Source organism: Trichomycterus rosablanca, chromosome 14 (assembly GCF_030014385.1).
Source record: "Trichomycterus rosablanca isolate fTriRos1 chromosome 14, fTriRos1.hap1, whole genome shotgun sequence".
Classification (NCBI taxonomy): Eukaryota; Metazoa; Chordata; class Actinopteri; order Siluriformes; family Trichomycteridae; genus Trichomycterus; species Trichomycterus rosablanca.
Genome location: NC_086001.1, coordinates 5082193 through 5102091, shown reverse-complemented (window position 1 = coordinate 5102091; position 19899 = coordinate 5082193). Strand labels below are relative to the sequence as shown.

General features: G+C 43.6%; 1 protein-coding gene across 1 annotated transcript in view; it reads left to right on the top strand.

The window, feature by feature from the left end:
- fat1a (FAT atypical cadherin 1a) overlaps window positions 1-19898 on the top strand; it is a 109363-nt gene extending 89465 nt beyond the window's left edge. Inside the window, exons 14-27 of the mRNA XM_063009026.1 lie at window positions 683-1066; window positions 2089-2303; window positions 2433-2570; window positions 2656-2799; window positions 3391-3588; window positions 4651-5458; window positions 5557-5688; window positions 5766-5923; window positions 8648-9092; window positions 9410-9563; window positions 9724-9834; window positions 11307-11941; window positions 12147-12284; window positions 18508-19898. Coding sequence (XP_062865096.1) covers window positions 683-1066; window positions 2089-2303; window positions 2433-2570; window positions 2656-2799; window positions 3391-3588; window positions 4651-5458; window positions 5557-5688; window positions 5766-5923; window positions 8648-9092; window positions 9410-9563; window positions 9724-9834; window positions 11307-11941; window positions 12147-12284; window positions 18508-19046 — 4199 coding nt within the window. The 3' untranslated portion in view covers window positions 19047-19898. The remainder of the gene's footprint in view (window positions 1-682; window positions 1067-2088; window positions 2304-2432; window positions 2571-2655; window positions 2800-3390; window positions 3589-4650; window positions 5459-5556; window positions 5689-5765; window positions 5924-8647; window positions 9093-9409; window positions 9564-9723; window positions 9835-11306; window positions 11942-12146; window positions 12285-18507) is intronic.
- The last annotated feature ends 1 nt before the right edge of the window (window position 19899 follows it).

Here is a 19899-nt window from a genome sequence, read left to right as displayed (position 1 = left end):
CTGGTCCAGGATAACTGTGGTTTAAAAGCAGGGGTGTCCAAACTTTCTTTAAGCGCGTCCAATTGCCCGATTCCATCATGCTTCCTCTCCACCAATGCCGATCTGATTGCGGAGAACAAAGCTAACCCACGCCCCCTCCGACACGTGGGCAGCATGCCGTATGCGTCTTATCACCTACACTTTGATGAGTGCAGTGCAGCTCAGCGTGGTGTACGGAGAGACACACCCTGAGAGCACTCTTTTCTCATCTCTGTGCAGGCGCCATCAATCAGCCAGCAGAGGTCATAAATGCACCAGTCATGGGAGAGAGACCCCATCCGGCTTAGTCCCGCTCATATATGAACAACAGGCCAATCGTCCTCAGTCTTAGCCGGCAGGCAGAACTGAGATTCGATACGATGTATTCGAGATCCCAGCTCTGATTTCAGCGTGTGTTTTTACCGCTGCGCCACCTGAGCGGCCACTCACCCGTTTATAATCCTACTGGGAAGTTTATTATACTTCTTTAAATCAGACATACCTACCCCCCTCTAAACTTTTCCCAGCACGCCTGAAATCTTCTGCATTTTCTGTCCAGTTTTACTTTCTTTGGAACGTTAATGTTTTGAGTCGGGGGAAAGAAGACTTTTATTTTTATTTTTTTTATTTTAACGATGTACCTCTCTTTCTTTCGCCCGTTCAGGTTCGAACAGCGAGCTCATCTTCTCCCTGCTGGACTCGGCCGACGGCACCTTTTCCATAGACGAGCACTCTGGCGTCCTGCACTTGGTCTCGGCCCTGGACCGAGAGCTCCGCCCCTCGTACACCCTCCGCGCTCGTGCTGTGGACCGGGGCCGGCCCCGCCCGCTCTCCGCCGTGTGCACGGTGACCGTGTCTGTGCTCGACCTCAACGATGATCCGCCCATCTTCCAGCATCGCGACTACTCCGTCGAGATCGCAGAGGACGTTCAGACGGGGACGCAGGTGCTCCGAGTGCACGCGGCCAGCCGCGATGCTGAGGCGCAGATTTCTTACGCCATCGTCGAGGGCAACGATAGGGGCGCGTTCAGCGTGGACTCAAACAGTGGTTAGTATAGTTCTGCTCCTGTATGGACTGTCAAACTTCATTAATATGTAAATAACAGATACAGATTTGAATAAGCACATTCATTTGTTTGTTTATATGTTTTAACTCTGTTTCTTCCTGGTCGAGGTCTTGGTGGGTACGTTTTCCCCAGAATCACTGGAACCAGTGCAGTTACACACAATGAACATGACTCCAATCCATAGTGAGCCTTATTGGGCCAACTAGAGCCTTGGCCCCTCCTCAGACATAGCCGATCAACCCTGGATCCCAGCGGTAGTGGCAAGCACATTGGACCGCTGTGCCACCTGAGCACCTTTATATGTGCAATTATTTATTAATATTAGTTTATATGAGTGATACTCTGCGATAAACTGGAACCCTGTGCAGGGGTGTGTTCCCATTTTGCACCCAGTGTTTCTGAAATATGCTACCTTGACTCTAAAGGGTGCATTCAAATGAGAAGCGGCTGTGCCATTATTTCCTATGGAGTGAGGTGCTGCTGCTTAGCTTGGCACGTTGAACCCAGTTTGCCGCTGTCCTTTTCAAAGCACCTCCAATGAGAAGAACTGTTTGATATGACACAATAAAAGTGACTCAGACAGTACAAACGACGCTGAACGTGAACTAAACTTAACGTGACTTATTGTACTAAAACAACGAGTGAGGAATTTAGTTAGTGGAGAGACTTATAACCAGTAATAATTAAGAGAAGTTTAGTGTTCTTGTGTTGTTCTGTTTATACATTAAACTACATTAAGCTTTTTTTTATGATTTTTATGATATTTTAGACTCTCTGAAAAGCTGATTCACACAATTCAGAACCTCGAGTTATAACACAAGTTTAAAAGTGAAACAGTGAGGAAAATCCAGCTAAACACGGATACATGTGGAGCTTTTAGACTGGATTGCTTTCTGAAGATACAGATTGATTCATTAGGCACACAAATGATCAGCTTGGCTGTTATATTTTTGGAACCTGTCATTCTAACATACTACATTTTTCAAACCTCTCTCTATTACAGGTGTTATCTTCGTGATCGCACCTCTGGATTACGAATCATCCCGCGAGTTCTCTCTGACTGTGGAGGCAACAGGCGGCGAGACTTCGTCCCTGAGCGACCGGGCTGTCATTAACATCAACGTCACAGACGTGAACGATAACAGTCCTGTGTTCGGCCAGTCGGTTTATTCAGCGGTGGTGAGCGAGGACGCAGAGCCTGGCAAGAGCGTGCTTACTGTGAGTCTCCGCCCCCTCACCTGTGATCTTTTTTGCAATGTTTAGCAGACATATGGTCACCCTAAACTATCACTGTCACTATCAAACACTTCTTTTGAGCAGTGTGGGACATAATGTGTTTGTGTGTAGGTCGTGGCTGAAGATGCGGACGGACCCTTGAACAATCAGGTGCACTATTCCATCATCGACGGCAACCAAGGCAGCCTGTTCACCATCGACCCAGTGAAAGGAGAAGTGAAGGTGGCTCGACATTTGGACAGAGAGAAGGTGGAAAAAAGACATATATAGTCACACATATGTGTGTGTGTTGTATTGTAGATATCTTACTGTGTGTGTGTGTGTGTGTGTGTAGGTCTCTGGTTACACTTTGACCGTCATGGCGTCCGATGGTGGAGATCCTGTTCACTCCAGCACCACCAAAATCAACATAGATATATCAGATATCAACGACAACCCACCGATCTTCTCCCAGAGCAACTACACCGTCATCATTCAGGTCTTTCTCTCAATTTAGTTCAGTTTAATGGTGCTTTATTGGCATGACAAAAATGTACAGTTGTATTGCCAAAGCTTCAATGAAGAAAAAAAATTATATAATATAATAATATGCTAAACAAAAGGTAAAATAAAGATGACAACAAGATCAACGCTGCCACTTTCTTGACCAACATCAGAGCCCAGCCATACAAACACTGTCATCTTTTGACTGAATGGGCACAAATTCCTACAGGCATACTTCAAAGTCTTGTAAGAAGCCGTCTCTCAAGATAGGCAGTTGTAGCCTAGTGGTAAAGGTACTGGACTAGTAAGCAGAAGGTTGCTGGTTCAAGCCCCACCACTGCCAGGTTGCTGCTGTTGGGCTCTTGAGCAAGGCCCTTAACCCACTATTGCTCAGACTGTATTCTGTCACAGTACTGTAAGTTGCATTGGATAAAGGCGTCTGCCAAGGTTACTCTTTTTCAATACAAGATCATGGTCAGGTGTCCAAATACTTTTGGCCGTATCTGTGGTCATTTTTTCCTGCTGAAGATGGAAATGTATATAAAAAAGATAAAATGTTTATAGTTGTTTATTGGTGGTTTTGTAGGAGAACCGACCGGTTGGTACCAGCATTCTCCAGCTTGCCGTATCCGATCGAGACGCCTCGCACAACGGACCTCCGTTTTCCTTCTCCATTGTTGACGGGAACGACGAGGACGTGTTTGAGATCACACCACAGGGGGCGCTGGTCTCAGTGGGTAAACTGAGCCGCCGAGCCAAGGAAAATTATGTACTGGAGATACAGGTGGGTACAGTGGGAAATTCTGTCCACTAATCATGTGTCGATAATGGAGATGCAATCGTGTCTTGTTCTATCAAAATGTAAACACATCACAAGTATTATTTCATCGTGTTCCTGAGTACCAGAGTACAGTAAAGAAGTAAATCAGATATACTTATTCAGAACCAGTTCAGCAATCAGAATGAAGCTTTTATACAGAGCCAGCAGCAAACAGTTCATTCAGACAAGATTTTATAATATTCAAATAGTAATATATTCAAATAATAACATAAATAAAAAGCATCTCATGCAGTTCTAGAAGTGATAACACGAGGAAGCTGAAGAACAGTGATTAAATAACCCACAATCAACACCTGCTATGAGTCAGTGCTGTTTCTGAGTCATACGTGATATGAATCTTATTATATAAATATAAATAATTCATTTATCCCGTAAATTGAGTCATGGAGTCTAATAGAAAAGGTTTAGCTCTTATATATAATTTAATATTTAGTATTTAAACCCTCAGTTTTTACTCTGATTCTGAACACTCAGACAACTCTGTGCTGTGATAATAAATATTCTGTAAACGACTCAGTGGGGATTCTGAATTGTGAGTCTTGTATCTGGATCTTAATATAATTTAATACTCAATATTTCAACCAGTGTCTCAGTTTGAATAGAAAAGTACTTGGATCATATACTGTATATAGTTCAGTACTTAATATTTTAACCTGTGTCTCAGTTTGGACTCTGAGTCTGAACACTCAGACAACTCTGTGCTGTGATAATAAATATATCCTGTAAATGACTCAGTGGTGATTCTGAATCGTTGAGTCGAATAGAAAAGTACCTGGATCTTATATATAATTTAATACTTGATATTTTAACCTCTGTTTCAGTGTTGACTCTGATTCTGAACACTCAGACAACTCTGTGCTGTGATAATAAATATATCCTGTAAATGACTCAGTGGTGATTCTGAATCAATAAGTCAAATAGAAAAGTAGCTGGATCTTCTATATAGTTTAATACTTATCCTGTAAATGACTCATTGCTGACTCGTGAATCATGACTCTCCCTCAGGTCTCTGACTCCGGCCGGCCTCCTCTCTCCTCCTCGGCTTTGGCGTTCGTCCGTCTGATTGAGGAGAGCGTTCACCCACCAGTCATCCTCCCACTCGATGTCTTTGTTACCGTGGCAACCAGCGAATACGTGGGAGGTGGCGTGCTGGGCAAAATTCACGCCACCGACCAGGACGTACACGACACGCTCACCTACGGCATCAGCCGTGACGCCTCCCCCTCTGACAGCTCCGCCCTCTTTTCCGTCTCTCCTGCCGACGGACGCCTGGTGGCACTGGGCACGCTGGACTCTGGTCGCTACGCACTCAACGCCACGGTGACCGACGGCCGATACACGGCGTGGGCGCGCATCACCGTGCACGTGCGTCCCGCGCCCGCCCTAACCGGTCTCATATGCGTCCGCCTGGGCTCCATCGCACCTGAGGAGTTTGTCGGCGAGCACTGGCGCACCTTCGCTCGGGCGCTGAGCAACACGGCGGGAGTGCGACGCAGCGACGTTCAGCTGGTCAGCCTGCAGACCGATCACGAAGACCTGGAGGTGCTTCTCGCTCTCGACAAAACGGGAAGTCCTGAGCAGGCACAGGATGTTGTGCTAAGGAAGCTGAACGCCTCAGTCGGTACCATCGAAGATATAACGGGAGTGAGGATCGTCCGCGTGGGCAACAAACTCTGCGCTAAATTGGACTGCCCGCCTCGCCACTGCAAGGAGATGGTGACGCTGGAGACGGGCGCTATGGCGGCGTTCAGCACGGCAAGGCTCAGTTTTGTCACGCCACGCCACACCAGGACGGCCGAGTGTCTCTGCCAGGGTAAAACAAACTAATACTGAACACGTCGTTTATTACCCCATACCCCATAATTAGAGCTAATCATAAATATTTCTAATCATAAACGTTTCCGTCTGTAGATGCAGAGTGTGCTGATCTGAGTAAGCTGTGTGTAGGGAACCCATGTCCCGAAGGTACGGAGTGTGTGGAAGACCCGACACACACCACGTTCAGCTGTGTGTGCCCCGATGACAAGCGAGGACAGTGTGGAGGTACGGACGAACCCTCAAATCTGCATGTAATAACTTCAGGGTATGAAATAAACCGTTATATAACTTTTGTTTTTCAGGAGGGCGTGCGCTGACGTTTAGCGGTAGCGGCTACGCACGCTATAGGTTAATGGAGAGCGACAATAAAGAGGAGATGAATCTGTCTCTGAGGCTGCGGACCTTCTCCGATCACGCCACCATCATGCACGCCAAGGGCACGGACTACAGCATCCTGGAGGTGAACTCACGCACACACACGCACACACACACACGGGCGGCACGGTGGCTAAGTGGGTAGCACCATCGCCTCACAGCAAGAGGTCCTGGGTTCCATCCCCAGGTGGTGCGGTCTGGGTCCTTTTTGTGTGGAGTTTGCATGTTCTCCCCGTGTCCGCGTGGGTTTCCTCCGGGTGCTCCGGATTAAAAAACACGCTGTTCATCAGAGCCGGGATCTCGAATACATCGTATCGAGTCTCGGCTCTGCCTGCCGGCTGAGGCTGAGCGGCCACATGAACAACGATTGGCCTGTTGTTCAGATAGGGGCGGGATTAAGCCGGATGGAGACTCTCTCAGGTGCGATTACGACCTCTGCTGGCTGGTTGGTGGCGCCTGCAGTGAGATGGGAAAGGAGTGCGGTAGAGGGTGTGGCTCTCCGTACACGGCGCTGTACTGCACTTCACTCGTCAAGTGTAGGTGATAAGATGTTCGATTGCTGTGTACGTGTCGGATGGGGGCGTGGAGCAGCCTCGTCCTCCCCAATCAGGAGCAGGGACCAGCATTAGTGAGAGGATGATTGACGGGCAGAAATTGGATGTGCTAAAGTGGAAGAAAAAGAAATAAAATCCTAATAAACAAACACACACACACACACACACACACACACTGAAATGGAACTCCTTTTTATCATTGCTAGCTTTAAATTACTTCAATGACTGACAGGTATAGGGCCAACTTTTCCATACCAATACATAAATGCAGTACGTCCTTCGCTAAGATGCCACACCTTGACCATACTCTTTACCTTTTGTAAGCCACACCCCCTTAATAAAGACTCACGAGTACATAAGGCTGCCCCACCCAAGTGCCCAGCAAGGCCTTTTTTTAATGAGAAGAACCAATGCCTCGACTTTTTTAACTTACTGACACGCCACGCCCATTGTGTTGTGATTGTTAGGTGCCAAGGCTTTTCACTGGCACTCCACTTTTGCTGGGATTGGCAGAAACAGAGGCCACACCTCAGAGACCACGCCCTTTCATTTAGACTTACATGCACCACACCTTCGTCAATAAAAAGATGCAAAGGCCACACCTCCTTGCTCCTACGTTTATATTACAGGTGCTGAGGCCATACCCCTTAACTGCAAACCACACCTCCTCCGGTGATAGACCACGCCCCTTTTTACATTTACTGACTTTTTTACAATTCTGACTGAATACAGTTTGAGGATTAAGGGTTGAGGGCCTTGCTCAGGGGCAACAGTCCCAACAGTGACAACCTGGCAGTAGTGAAGCTTGAACCTGCAACATTCTGATTATTAGTCCAGTACCTTAACCGCTGAGCTATCACTGACCATTTTTAATACTACTTGCAACATTCATTCATTCATTCGTTATCTGTTTTACCATGCTTTATCATGTTAAGGGTCATAGTGGGTACAAGTCACCGGGTACAAGGTAGGAAACACTCCAGACAGTTTGCCAGTCCATCACAGGGCAAACACACACACCCACACTCACATCTAGGACAATTCTAGTATCTCCAATTAGCCTGACTGCATGTTTTTGGACCATCTTGCTGTAAAGCAACAGTGCTACCCACCGCGCCGCCCCCTATTAGCAACAGTAGATCAAAATGACTGTTATGTGTGTGGGAATCTCTCTCTCTCTCTCTCTGAGTCTTGTTCTCTTTCCTTCTCTCAACCTTTCCTCCCTCTCTCTAACACTCCTGTTTAATCCCTCCTCCACATTTGGACCTCGAGGGTCTCTCAGTCTCCAGTAGAAATAGACAGGGTTATTTTTGTGGTGTGAGAGGACTGGCACAAGCACTTTCTCACAAATTCCTCCCTGGCACTGAACACTGAGAACAAGAAAGAGAGAATCAGAGAAAGCTTGAGAGAGAATGCTGGAGAGCCGGCAGACATGAGGACCGCTATCTGCTTTTCTATCATCATTACAGCATCCTGCTATTTCTGTCTTTATCCTAAACTAGCACTCACACACACACACACACACACACACACACACTATGGTATATTTAGCTTGTAAGAATGTTACGCCCACACCCACACCCACTAATCTGTGGGAACTGTACACACATCTTTCTTACTGCATTTAGCCTGGGAGAATGTTTCAGTTTAATCAGACATGTACGTACACTTGTACATACAGGGACATGTACACTGTGTGGCCAAAAGTATGTAGACGCCAACCCACCGCCCCCACCCAAATGATTGGTTTAAAGGTCAAAATTCTTCCAGTTAGGGGCGGCATGGTGGCTCAGTGTGTAGCACTGTCGTCTCACAGCAAGAAGGTTCTGGGTTCGATCCCCAGGTGGGGTGGTCTGGATCCTTTCTGTGTGGAGTTTGCATGTTCTCCCCGTGTCCACATAGGTTTTCTCCGGGTGCTCCGGTTTCCTTCCACAGTCCAAAGACATGCAAGTGAGGTGAACTGGAGATACTAAATTCATTAATAAATTGTCCATTTGTGACCTGATGAATCTTGTATAATGAGTAACTACTGTTTCTGTCATGAATGTAACCAAAAGTGTAAAACATGATGTTAAAATCCTAATAAACAAACAAACAATCATCCAGTTAACACCAGGAGACATCCTATTGGCTGGGGTTTAGGTCCTGGTTTGGGGGGAAAACACTAAAAGCAGGAGCTAAACTGTTAGCTTTAGCTTAAAACGTGACATTTTTCTTAATTTAACCCAATCGGAATGTTTTGTGTTCGTGTGTAGATCGTAAACGGGCGTCTGCAGTACAAGTTCGACTGTGGCAGCGGCCCCGGCGTCGTCTCCATCCACAGCCCGCTGGTTAACGATGGCGAGTGGCACTCGGTCTCCCTGGAGGTGAACGGCAACTATGCTCACCTGGCGCTCGACCGAACACACACCGCCTCGGGAAAAGCGCCGGGGAACCTGCGCACGCTCAACCTCGACGCCAGCGTGTTCTTCGGAGGGCACGTGCGGCAGGCGGCGGTGGCCAACGGCTTGAGGGGCTGTCTGCAGGCCGTAGTGCTGAACGGACGGGAGCTGCCGCTGAGGACGCAGCCACTCGGTGCTCAGTCGCTGCTGGAGGAGCTGGTGGAGGCTGTGCCCGGGTGTAGTCCGCCGCCCCGGGTATCGAGCTGCGCGAGTCAACCCTGCGCCAATGGAGGAACCTGTGCTGAGCTTCCCAATGGAGGTATGAAGTGTTGGATGTAGTAAACACAGATATAACAATATGCAGATTGTCAGGTGACACAGTCGTACGTCCTTTAGCGAGGTTGCTTCAGTGCCTTGTTTACAGACATTATACCAGACAGTACTGTAACAGTATACTGTCTAAGCAATTGAGGGTTAAGGGCTTTACTCAAGGACCCAACAGTGGCAACCTGGCAGTGGTGGGGCTTGAACCAGCATCCTTTCGATTACTAACCAGGTACATTAACCGCTAGGCTACAACTGCCAATTGAACCTCACCTGTTTTCCTCCATGTTTGTCCCTTTGTTCTTGCCGTAGGTTATTTCTGTAAGTGCAGCGCACTGTTTATGGGCAGCTACTGTGAGGTGAGCATCAGTCCCTGCTCGTCCAACCCCTGTCTGTACGGAGGAACCTGTGTGCCACACGGAAACGATTTCTACTGCCAGTGCAGAGGCCAGTACTCCGGCCAGCGGTAAGACTCAGATACTCAGATGAGGAATAGCTGTCCCTCACACTGTCCCTATTTCTTCCGTATTAGCATATACACTAGACCCTCACATCAGCTTTTAATGTGTCTGCGTAACTCTGTGTGTTTGTGTGTGTGTGTGTGTGTGTGTGTTTGTGTATGGTAGGTGTCAGTTGGGTCCGTACTGTACTGAGAACCCCTGTAAGAACAGCGGTAGGTGTATCGACAGTCTGGATGGTCCTGTGTGTGAGTGTGAGCCCGGCTTCCAAGGAGACAGGTACAGTACTGCTGTCACTGTGTTTGTGTGTGTGTGTGTGTGTGTTTGTCATATTTAGCACAATCCATTTTCCATCCACCCATGCAGTGTTTCCTGTGCCAGCGGCTGGCACACAACTCCAAATGTAATAGATTCAGCCTCAAGCTTAACAGCTGGCGAGGGCTTCATTTCATTAAGAGCGTTTTTTTCTTTGAACGTACTCTCGCTAATTGCGGCCAATTAGTTGCATTTGTACTTTATTAGTCCCCCGCACTTGTTTCCAAGATGCCTCTGGCTTACCTGGATGTTTACCTGGATGTTTACCAGGATGCAAAACTCAGACATTGACTTTGGGAAGGAGGTTGCAGGTAGACTTTCCTCCTGATGACTCTTCCGTTGCAGATGATATGTGTGCGCAGTAGAGCGGCACCACCAGCACCAGGCAAACAAAACGTTTCTTCAGATCCGTTGCTGTCAAATGGGGTTGTGCTTCACCTTCAGCCAGCATACGAGTCCTTCTATTGGTTTAAATTTTTACTGCCATTAGTTAACATTTTAGACAGTGGAAATTGTGAACTGAATAAAATTTGATATTTTTATTTGTTCCTGCTCTGTAGGCATTAATTAACCATAACACTAAAATATTTCATATTTTTAAAGAATAAATACAGGAAAAGATTAAAGATTAAATACAGTAAATGAGTAAAATGGCAATAAAACATGTAATAAACAAGAACATGAAACAGTAATTTAACATATAATTAATAAAATGTATTTATTTATTAGGATTTTAAGGTGATGTTTTACACTTTGGTTTCATTCCATTGCCTTGCGGCCAATTTTGTATCTCCGGTTCATCTAACTCGCATGTCTTTGTACAGGCCCGCTCCACCTGGGAATCGAACACAAGACCTTCTTGCTGTTAGGCAACAGTGCCAGTCACCATGCCATACAGCTAAGAAACAAAAGCACAAAAGAAACACTGTGCACAGGACAGGAATAGCCTGTACATGATGCCAATCCATAACAGGGATTTGACCCCCCACAGTCTGTGTAGTTGACCGGACAGCCGACAGCACCGCTGAGATTTAAACCCAGATCTCAGAAGTGGTGGGTTAGCGTAACAGACTGCTGCACCAGTCGAGCAGCTATAAATAAATTATGTATTTAAAAAAAAAATTTATTAGCATTTTCATAATAATTATATAAATAATATATAAATACAATAATTATATAAATATTATAATAATTATATAAATATCACCTAATAATAATATAAATAATATTTATTATACAAATAAATAATATTATAATTTATAAGATAAAATAAATGGTTAAATTTTAAGTAAAATAAAAACAATAATAATTATATAATTAAAATTACACATTAAAACATCTATAAATCGTCTGTGTGTGTGTGTGAAGAGTATTAAAGGTTGCTTTAATTTCTTTGTACCATTTAATGACGTAAACGTGTGTCTGCGTGTGTTCAGGTGCCTGAGTGATGTGGATGAGTGTCTGAAGAACCCCTGCACTAACGGCGGTCAGTGCCAGAACACCTACGGCTCGTACGTCTGCAACTGCTCACATGGTTTTGGCGGGCACCACTGCGAGCTTCACGGCCGAATCCAGAACCAGGTCCTCTCCACGTCCTGGAACATCGGCCTGGAGGAGGTCATCGGCATCGCCGTCTTCGTCGCCAGCATCTTCCTCATGGCTCTGCTGTTCGTCCTGATCCGAAAGCGCGTCTGTCGCCGCAAGAAGCCTGAATCCCACAGCGACGATAAGCACCTGTCCTCGTCCTTCCTGCAGCGGCCGTATTTCGACGTCAAGCTGGGCAGGAACGTGTACTCGGACGTGCCGCCGCAGGTGCCCGTGCGACCCATCTCGTACACCCCTAGTGTACCGAGCGACTCACGGAACAACCTGGACCGCAGCTCGTTCGAGGGGTCGGCCATGCCGGAACACACCGAGTTTAGCACCTTTAACCCGGATCCGGTGGGTCACGGGCACCGCAAAGCTGTGGCTGTTTGCAGTGTGGCGCCGAACCTCCCCCCTCCACCACCTTCGAACTCCGCCTCGGACAGCGACTCCATCCAGAAACCCAGCTGGGACTACGACTACGATGGTACGAGTAGAGGAATCTTATATTTACCATAACTCTGACCAGTAGAGTCTTAAATTCAGGATCTGTCTATCTGTCTGTCTGTTCACATGGACAAAAACTAGCAGCTTAATCTCATGTTGATGTGAAGCTTGCTTGACTGTTTTCAGGGACACAAAGGTCTTATGTTTGATTCCCATTGTGCCCTTTCTCTCTCTTTGACCGTTAGCTAAAGTGGTGGACCTGGACCCGTGTTTCAGTAAGAAGCCAGTGGAGGATGGTTCGTGCCACCCCTATAACACCAGGGGCAGCATGTCCGAAGTGCAGTCGCTCAGCTCCTTCCAGTCAGAGTCGTGCGACGATAACGGTACGTATGTGCTAGCTGAGCTACCGTGTCATGTTTAGCATTGTCCTGTTGATGATGAGACTTTTCAAGCCCTGAGCCCTGAGGTGCAGTGGACATTCTGGAACTAGTGGTTATAAATGTAGTGGTCACGGCTACTTTAGATGATAAACTAGTTTATGTTTATACCAGTGGACGTTGATTCCAGTGTTCCAGTTTCAATTTACATCGTTGTAGTTGATTTATTTTAGTCTAGTCAAACAGGACAAAGTTCAGTATAACGTCACAAGAGCAACTCGCTGTCTAAAGTACCTGCTGATAAGTAGTTAGCCGCTTCAGTATTAGAGCATCAATCTAAGAGATTATAATCAGAGCAATTGATTTATAATAGCCAGACATCAAACTATGCTTAAATATCCATCGTTCTGTGATAACAGATTGTGATAAGTCTAAAGTTTCAGAGCCGAAAGTCACATTAATAGTTAAGCTGATTTTTTTAAATATTCATTATATATATTTTTATAATTACAAATGATGTAGTAACATCCAAGAAGTTTGCATTGCTCAAAGTGATATATTTTTTAATTCATTTTTAATTTTACTAAACAATATCAGAGAGGCTGTGAAATCAGAACTATTCAACCAAAAATTACATGTTGGCTAAAATAGAGATAAACAAAGTGTTAAGTCATTTTTAATAAGAATAAATTCTACAATTTAAAGCCTAAAAATAAAAGAAATTATTGTCATTTATGTCATTGTAATTTAAAACTAAAAGGTTTTAGGCTTTAGGGTTAGTTTTTTTTAATTATTTTAGTCCATTATTACCTAATGTAGCACTTTCAAATAACCTAACAGATAAAGAAACTTCTCATTTAAATCCTGATGTTACTGATAATAAGTGCAACACAAGCTAATTATCTCAGTTGGTTTGGATTTTATTTACTGCAGATGTTTAACTTACTTATCTTTCCGCATGAAAAAGCCAAATCTAGTATCGATCCAGTAATCTCACTTTCGCTCAGTAGTGTTCTTAGCATTAGCATGAAAACTAACCCTGTTCTGTCTTTCCCTTTTTTTTCGATTGTAAAAGTTTGTAGGTGGTTTGTAGGTTTCAGTCTTGTTCTTATCTTTCTCTTCCCTTTTACTCGCTGCTCTCGGACGTTAGCGCCCATTTGGATCAAACCGCACCAAAGACACAGAGCAAGGTTTTAGCTAAACTTGTAAGTTAACACGCTCACATGCAGAAGGAAGGAAACGCCTGGTACAGGGCTGAACGAGCTTCTCAAGGAATAAAATAGGGAAAATAACTTTTTTGTGTTTTTTCCTGCTCGATGGAAATGTTTGTAGGTCTTTGGCATGAGATGAGGGTGATTTTGGGTGACATATTTCTTCATTTCTTTAATTTACAATCAGTCCTTGTCTATTTTTTCTTTTCTTCTTTTTTTAAACAAAGCTTCAATGGATTCACAGCGTTTGATGTAAAATGGTACATCATGTTCTTTCTCTTTTCTTTGATTTCGTGGCCCTTTTTATACCTTTTTATTGATCTCTGATCTTTTATCAGTTGTTATTTGCTCTCCTCTTTACTCAGTTAATCCATCACTGTTGACCCTGTTACTCATTTACCAGCATACTTGTCCTTCTTTATCATGTTTTATTGTTCCACACCCTTTTGACTTCCTTATTATTCTGTTATATTAATTTTTGTTCTATCAAGTCTTTGCCCTTTGATCTTTATTATTATGCATTATTTACACATTCATCAGGCTTAACATTATGACCACCCTCCTAATATTGTATTGGTCCCCCTTTAAATAGTCCAGCAACTGCGCTGCACTGTGTATTCTGACACCTTTCTATCAGAACCAGCATTAACTTCCTCAGCAATTTGAACCACAGTAGCTCGTCTGTTGGATCGAACCACTTGGGCCCAGCCTTCACTCCCCACGTGCATCCATGACCCTGTCGCCGGTTTACCACTGTTCCTTCCTTGGACCACTTTTGATAGATACTGACCACTGCAGACCGGGAACACCCCACAAGAGCTGTCAGTGGTCATAATGTTATACCTGGTCTGGTGTAGTTGAGTGTTATCAGCTTTACTCTGTACTTAAGTATTTTTACCCTCTTCTTAACATTTTGAGTCTATTATTTTTGCTCACTTGTTTCTATTCTTTATTTATTATGTTTTGTTTTAAATGAATTATTCTCTACTCCTTTAATTCTTTTACCTGTAATTCTTGGCCCCCACCCCTTGAACTTTTTCCCAAAACTGACCCTGTAGAAATGACCAATTACATAATTTCCTGTTCCTACATCAGACTTTTCTCTCTTTTATCCTTGAGAATTCTCGGGTCCTTCCTTCCGGTCGTACTGTACTGTACCTCATCGTACTGTCAGCAGAACCATCAGCATCTCTGCAGTGTTGTGAAACCATCAGCTCAAAACCACACAATCTTCACTCGTTCATTTTCAACACTTCATCACACGGCATAAAAACATCTCAGTCGTTCCTCTATCCAATCACATGATGATTAGCCTCTACAAAGTGTTCAGCGCTTTACTGTAGCTTGTCGGCTTGACAGAATGTAAGTTGTTCTGTGGTGGTAAAGCAGGAGCCCAGTTTGCAGGTGAAGCCTTTGGTAAACTGGTCAGTTTTGGCCCTATGTCCACCTGCGGTCATGAAGTATGGACTATGCCTTAAGCATATTGGTTACAATTGGTTACGAGTTGGCACATCTGGACACAATAACTTAGTTCAGATGAACTGATTCAGCTTTGTGGATTTGTGTACCTGGATTATTAAGCATGCACTCTGGGCTTTATCTCTGGACTTCTGAGAGGAGAAGTTCGGCAGTTCATGAGAATCTCAGAGTAGTGTGACTGCTCCTACAAAACATGACAGGCTAGTTGATGTAGGTTGATCAAGTCAAGTCAAATTTATTTCTATAGTGCTTTTTACAAAGAACATTGTCTCAAAGCAACTTTACAGAATCCACTACCAACAGACCAAAACCCCCTGTTGAGCAAGCCAAGGGCAACAGTGGCAAGGAAAAACTCCCTTAAAATTATGGGAAGAAACCTTGAGAGGAACCAGACTTAGCAGGGACCCATCCTTCTTGGTTGGCCTGAAGGATACTTACCCACATGACCTGTTTCAGGCAAATGACCAATCAAATGTTTACATTTCTTTATAATGTTGGCTGCACTTCAAAACAACTCAGGAACCTCCAGAAACCGATGTTAATGCTTGTTAGTCTGGTACCAAACAAACAAAAGGTATCATTGTTGAAGAAATGGTCACTTTTACATCATCAATAGTGGTCTTCTTCAGGTGGTGTCCTCTCTCTCTTCTTATGTGTTTTTTTTCTCTTCCTTTACTAACGTGAGCTTTCTCTCATCTCATCCTTCCTTCCTCCTCTTGAAGCCTCCATAGTGACAGTAATCCACCAGGTCAGCCCAGCCGCTGGCTCGGTGGAGACTCAAGGTACCATCTGATATGTCAGATCTACATCTGCATCCATCTACATCTCGTTCTTGTCTCTGATTTGTCTTTGTTGTTTTTATATGGTGGGTGAAAAATTGTGTAAGGACACGTAGATGCCAGTTCTTTAACCAGCCACATGTCTGGGGAAAAAGGACTTTGTTTGGTAGCACATCAGAAAAATGATATATATGTTTTATTTGTATGGCCCTACTAAATTCACGGGAAAATGTGCTTAATCACGGACCTCGGTTTTAAAAAATCACACATTTCTTAGATTTTTAAAGAAAAATGCCAAATTTCATAGTGGTCATTAAATTACACTCATGAATTAAATGATAGAATAAATGGAAGCTGCAATACACAGCACAGCTACCTTAATAGTTGAATGTAAACCTAAAACATCCAGCCAAATACAAAAATTCTCGTCCATGTTTTGACAACCCCCACCTCTACCCATCTGATGTTATTACAGTATAAAAATGCTATCATGTAAATAAGGCCCTACCTAGTAATTGTCCTAGCAGTCCTACAGCAATTCAGTTAGCAATCGGTTAGTCAAATTTTCCAAGAGGACACAGGACTGGTTGGGAGTTTTCCAAACTTAGTTACCCGAGTCGTGTTTTAGCTGCTTTAGACTTCGACATCTTGGACATTTTGACTAACCAATTGCTAACTGAATTGCTGTAGGTGGGTAGGTAGGTAGGTAGGTAGTTAGGTAGGTAGGTAGGTAGGTAGGTAGGTAGGTAGATAGATTAATTTTAAATGGATTAGTCATTATTAACAAACAAATTAAAATATTTACCAATAAAAGCATAAAAAGCAGATTATTCTCTTTTTGTTCTCATGAAGCCCCATAAGACAACACGTCTGGTTAAACATGGCTTTAACGTGTCCTACAGGCGTCATCTCTCCAACCGTCGTCTTCTCTCTCAATATTTCTGATGTTTGACGTGTTCTTTCTCTTTTCTATGCTGTTCTTTGCTTCCCTTTAAAGAATCACTCTCGACTCATGAGGTCAAGAACCAGAGAGGTGAATTGCATTTCTGAGTGTTTGCCTGAAGCCCTGTGATGTATTTTTTTCTCGCACTGTGAACGAAAACCTCCCGTGCATGCTTTATAGTGCTGTGACAAGAAAAACATGCCCGTCTGTGGCAGATACTGAAGGAAGGGTGAAACCTTAACCAGGATGGAACTGTTGGTAAAAATTAATTAACAATAATATTCAGGTATAGTCAAATTGTATGCAAAAGTATGTGCACCCCTTTTGCCACATAACTTGTTTTCTGCTCTTAATAAAAATAAAATAAAAACATAATTGTGGCACGTGGAAAAGTCTGGACTAACCTCCAGTCGTAAAGTCTCATAACTTAATAAACTTGTTAGACTCAATTTGACGTGTACACAACTGTGTATAACTATAACATGTACACAACTGTTTTAGGGTTTAGCTGATGCAGTAGTCATTCTATGGACATCAGGGATGGACAGGTTGCATCAACTTTATTGTTGTGAACGTCTTACAACTTTAAAATTGTGATCTTTGCATTGTTAGCTTTAGCATTACTTAAAGATACATGCTGACAGTTTATTTTAATGTTATTTTATTTTTTGTCGCAGCACTAAAAATGACATAAAAATGTAAATTCCCTGTATGTTTTCGGGTGTAAGTATATCTCACCCCACGATAACATCACACATGATCTGCTTATATTCATTTATATTGTTCTTTACTAAGATTTACTAATGTTACTAATGTATTCTGTTGTTGTTGTATGTAAAGTGTTTGAGTTTGTGATGTTTTTTACTGATTTTGATTTGTTTTGGTGTGAGCGTGCTGCATGTCGTGTTAAATCATTTTACCTCTGCTAACGTCATTTTGTGCAGGTTTTCTTTCAGTTCAGCTAATTCACAACTCAGTAACTCACATACAAACTGTCTAATTTAAAAACAAATGATCCTATTTATTACCTATGTAGTTTATTAGGCTAATTAGCAGTTAGTGGTCACACATTTTGCTAGCTTGATAGTAAACTAGGCTACAGTTTTAAATAGTTAATGAATTTATTATTTTATTCATCTACAATAAGGGCTTTATCCTGATCAGAACCACGTTAGAAAAGCTAATAGATTTGTGAAAAAGCTAAGCGGTCCGGGTGCTTTCTGTGTGGAATTTGCATGTTCTCCTCGTGTCTGCGTGGGTTTCCTCTGGGAGCTCCAGTTTCCTCTCCCAGTCCAAAAACATGCAGTCATGTTAATTGGACACACTGAATTGCCCTGAAGTGAATGGGTGTGTGTGTGTGTCTGCCCTGAACTGGCGCCCCGTCCAGGGTGTTACTGTGTGCCTTGCGCCCATTGAAAAGCTAGGATAGGCTCCAGCACCCGCCCACGACCCTGATTGGATAAGTGGTTAAGAAAGTGAGTGAGTGAGAGTGAGTGAATTGGCTACTACTTAAATTTCTACAAGCTTGAGGATAATGACTGTTAAACTTGTTAAAATAGTTTTGATGTTTTTAGCTCTGCAGGTAGTTGATTGACTAATTTGCATTTAATTATTCACCTAATGTAAACGACTTACTCTAAAATCCTATTAGCTGTTGTGAAAAATGTGTAAACAACTGGATTGTATTTTTATCATAAAACGACGTGTTCTAGTAAGATCACATACATTAACTGTGAATTGGTTGAACTGAAATCAAGTATATGTAGCTTACTGTATGTAGTTTTTTTTTGTTGACATTTCCTGTTTTTTTCTTAAAGGGTATCACTGGGACACATCTGATTGGATGCCGAGTGTTCAACTTCCTGGAATCCAGGAGTTTCCTCAGTGTGAGGTGGTCGAATCCCAACCCACCTTGTACAACGACCCTGCTTTGCTAGACACGGACTACTACACGGGCGGCTACGATATCGAGAGTGATTTCCCTCCTCCACCGGACGACTTCCCTGCCCACGACGACCTTCCTCCTCCTCCTCCTCCACCGGCGGCGTACGACACTCTCGGCCCCGCCCCCTCCAGCCCCGGCGGATCGTGGGTGCGCCAGAGGCCGGCTTTACCCCAGCTGTACACGCTCAGCCATTACCTCCCTCACCATCAGTACCCATCCTCGGACGCCGAGGCGCAGAAGAACGACGGCCTCGTGGCCGACAACGTTTCCCTGTCACTGTACGCGTCGACGGTGTCGTGCTCGGACGTGGAGGAGTCGGAGGCGCCGATTAGTGACTGTGAGAGCGGCGCAGAAGACGGGCCGCGCCTTCGGCAACAACTCATACCGCCGCAGCAGCATACCGAAGTCTGACACTGGATCCATAAACAGAAATCAAAAAGTGCCTGAATTTTAAACCTTATGCAGGAGACACAATAATACGTACAATACATTTATTACACACGGACATCCTGTATATGGACGTTTCCTCCTCGGAACCCAGGAGTTCCTTTAGACAGGAGGAGTGGATACACCCGGCGTGTATTTGGTACCAGTAATTATGCACACATTTACACAGCTGTGTTTAAGAAAATTAAAAAAATAAAGCGTCATTTCAAAGCGATAGCTGTCTGTATGTGTATAGATAAAACCATGCAATCTGTTTGTTTTTTATTATTATTACAAATGTGTTCATTTGTAATGGAAATGGTACTGTACAGTTTGATTTTAAGGCTTGACTATTTTTTGTTTGTGTTTTTTTTTTTGTAGATATTTTCAGATTTCTGATTTTTATTTTCCAAAAATAAAGAAAAAAAGGAATATTCACAAAGTAGAACCAGTGTCTCATGATCAGCTGTATTTTCATTCACGAAGAAAAAGTGATAACGTGTGTGACCATCCCGACAGATGTTTTCCACTTCTGTGTACTCTTGTGATGTTATTATTTTATTTCTTGTGTCAGTCTTTTGTTAAACTTTTTTGAATCTCTGTTGTTTTTTGTTTTTTTTGTCCAGCAAGAATAAACGGGACCCAGTGTATTTATATTGCGAGATTTTGTGGACTTTTTTGTGAAGCATTTCATTTTTTTGTTTGTTTCCTTTTCTTTGTTAAATACTGCCACTAGCTTAACTGCTTCACTACTGGCAATAAATTATTCTTGAAAATACAAAAATGCTTGTTTTGTTTTTTTGTTTGTTTGCCATTAAAAATAAGCCTTAAAGAGTCG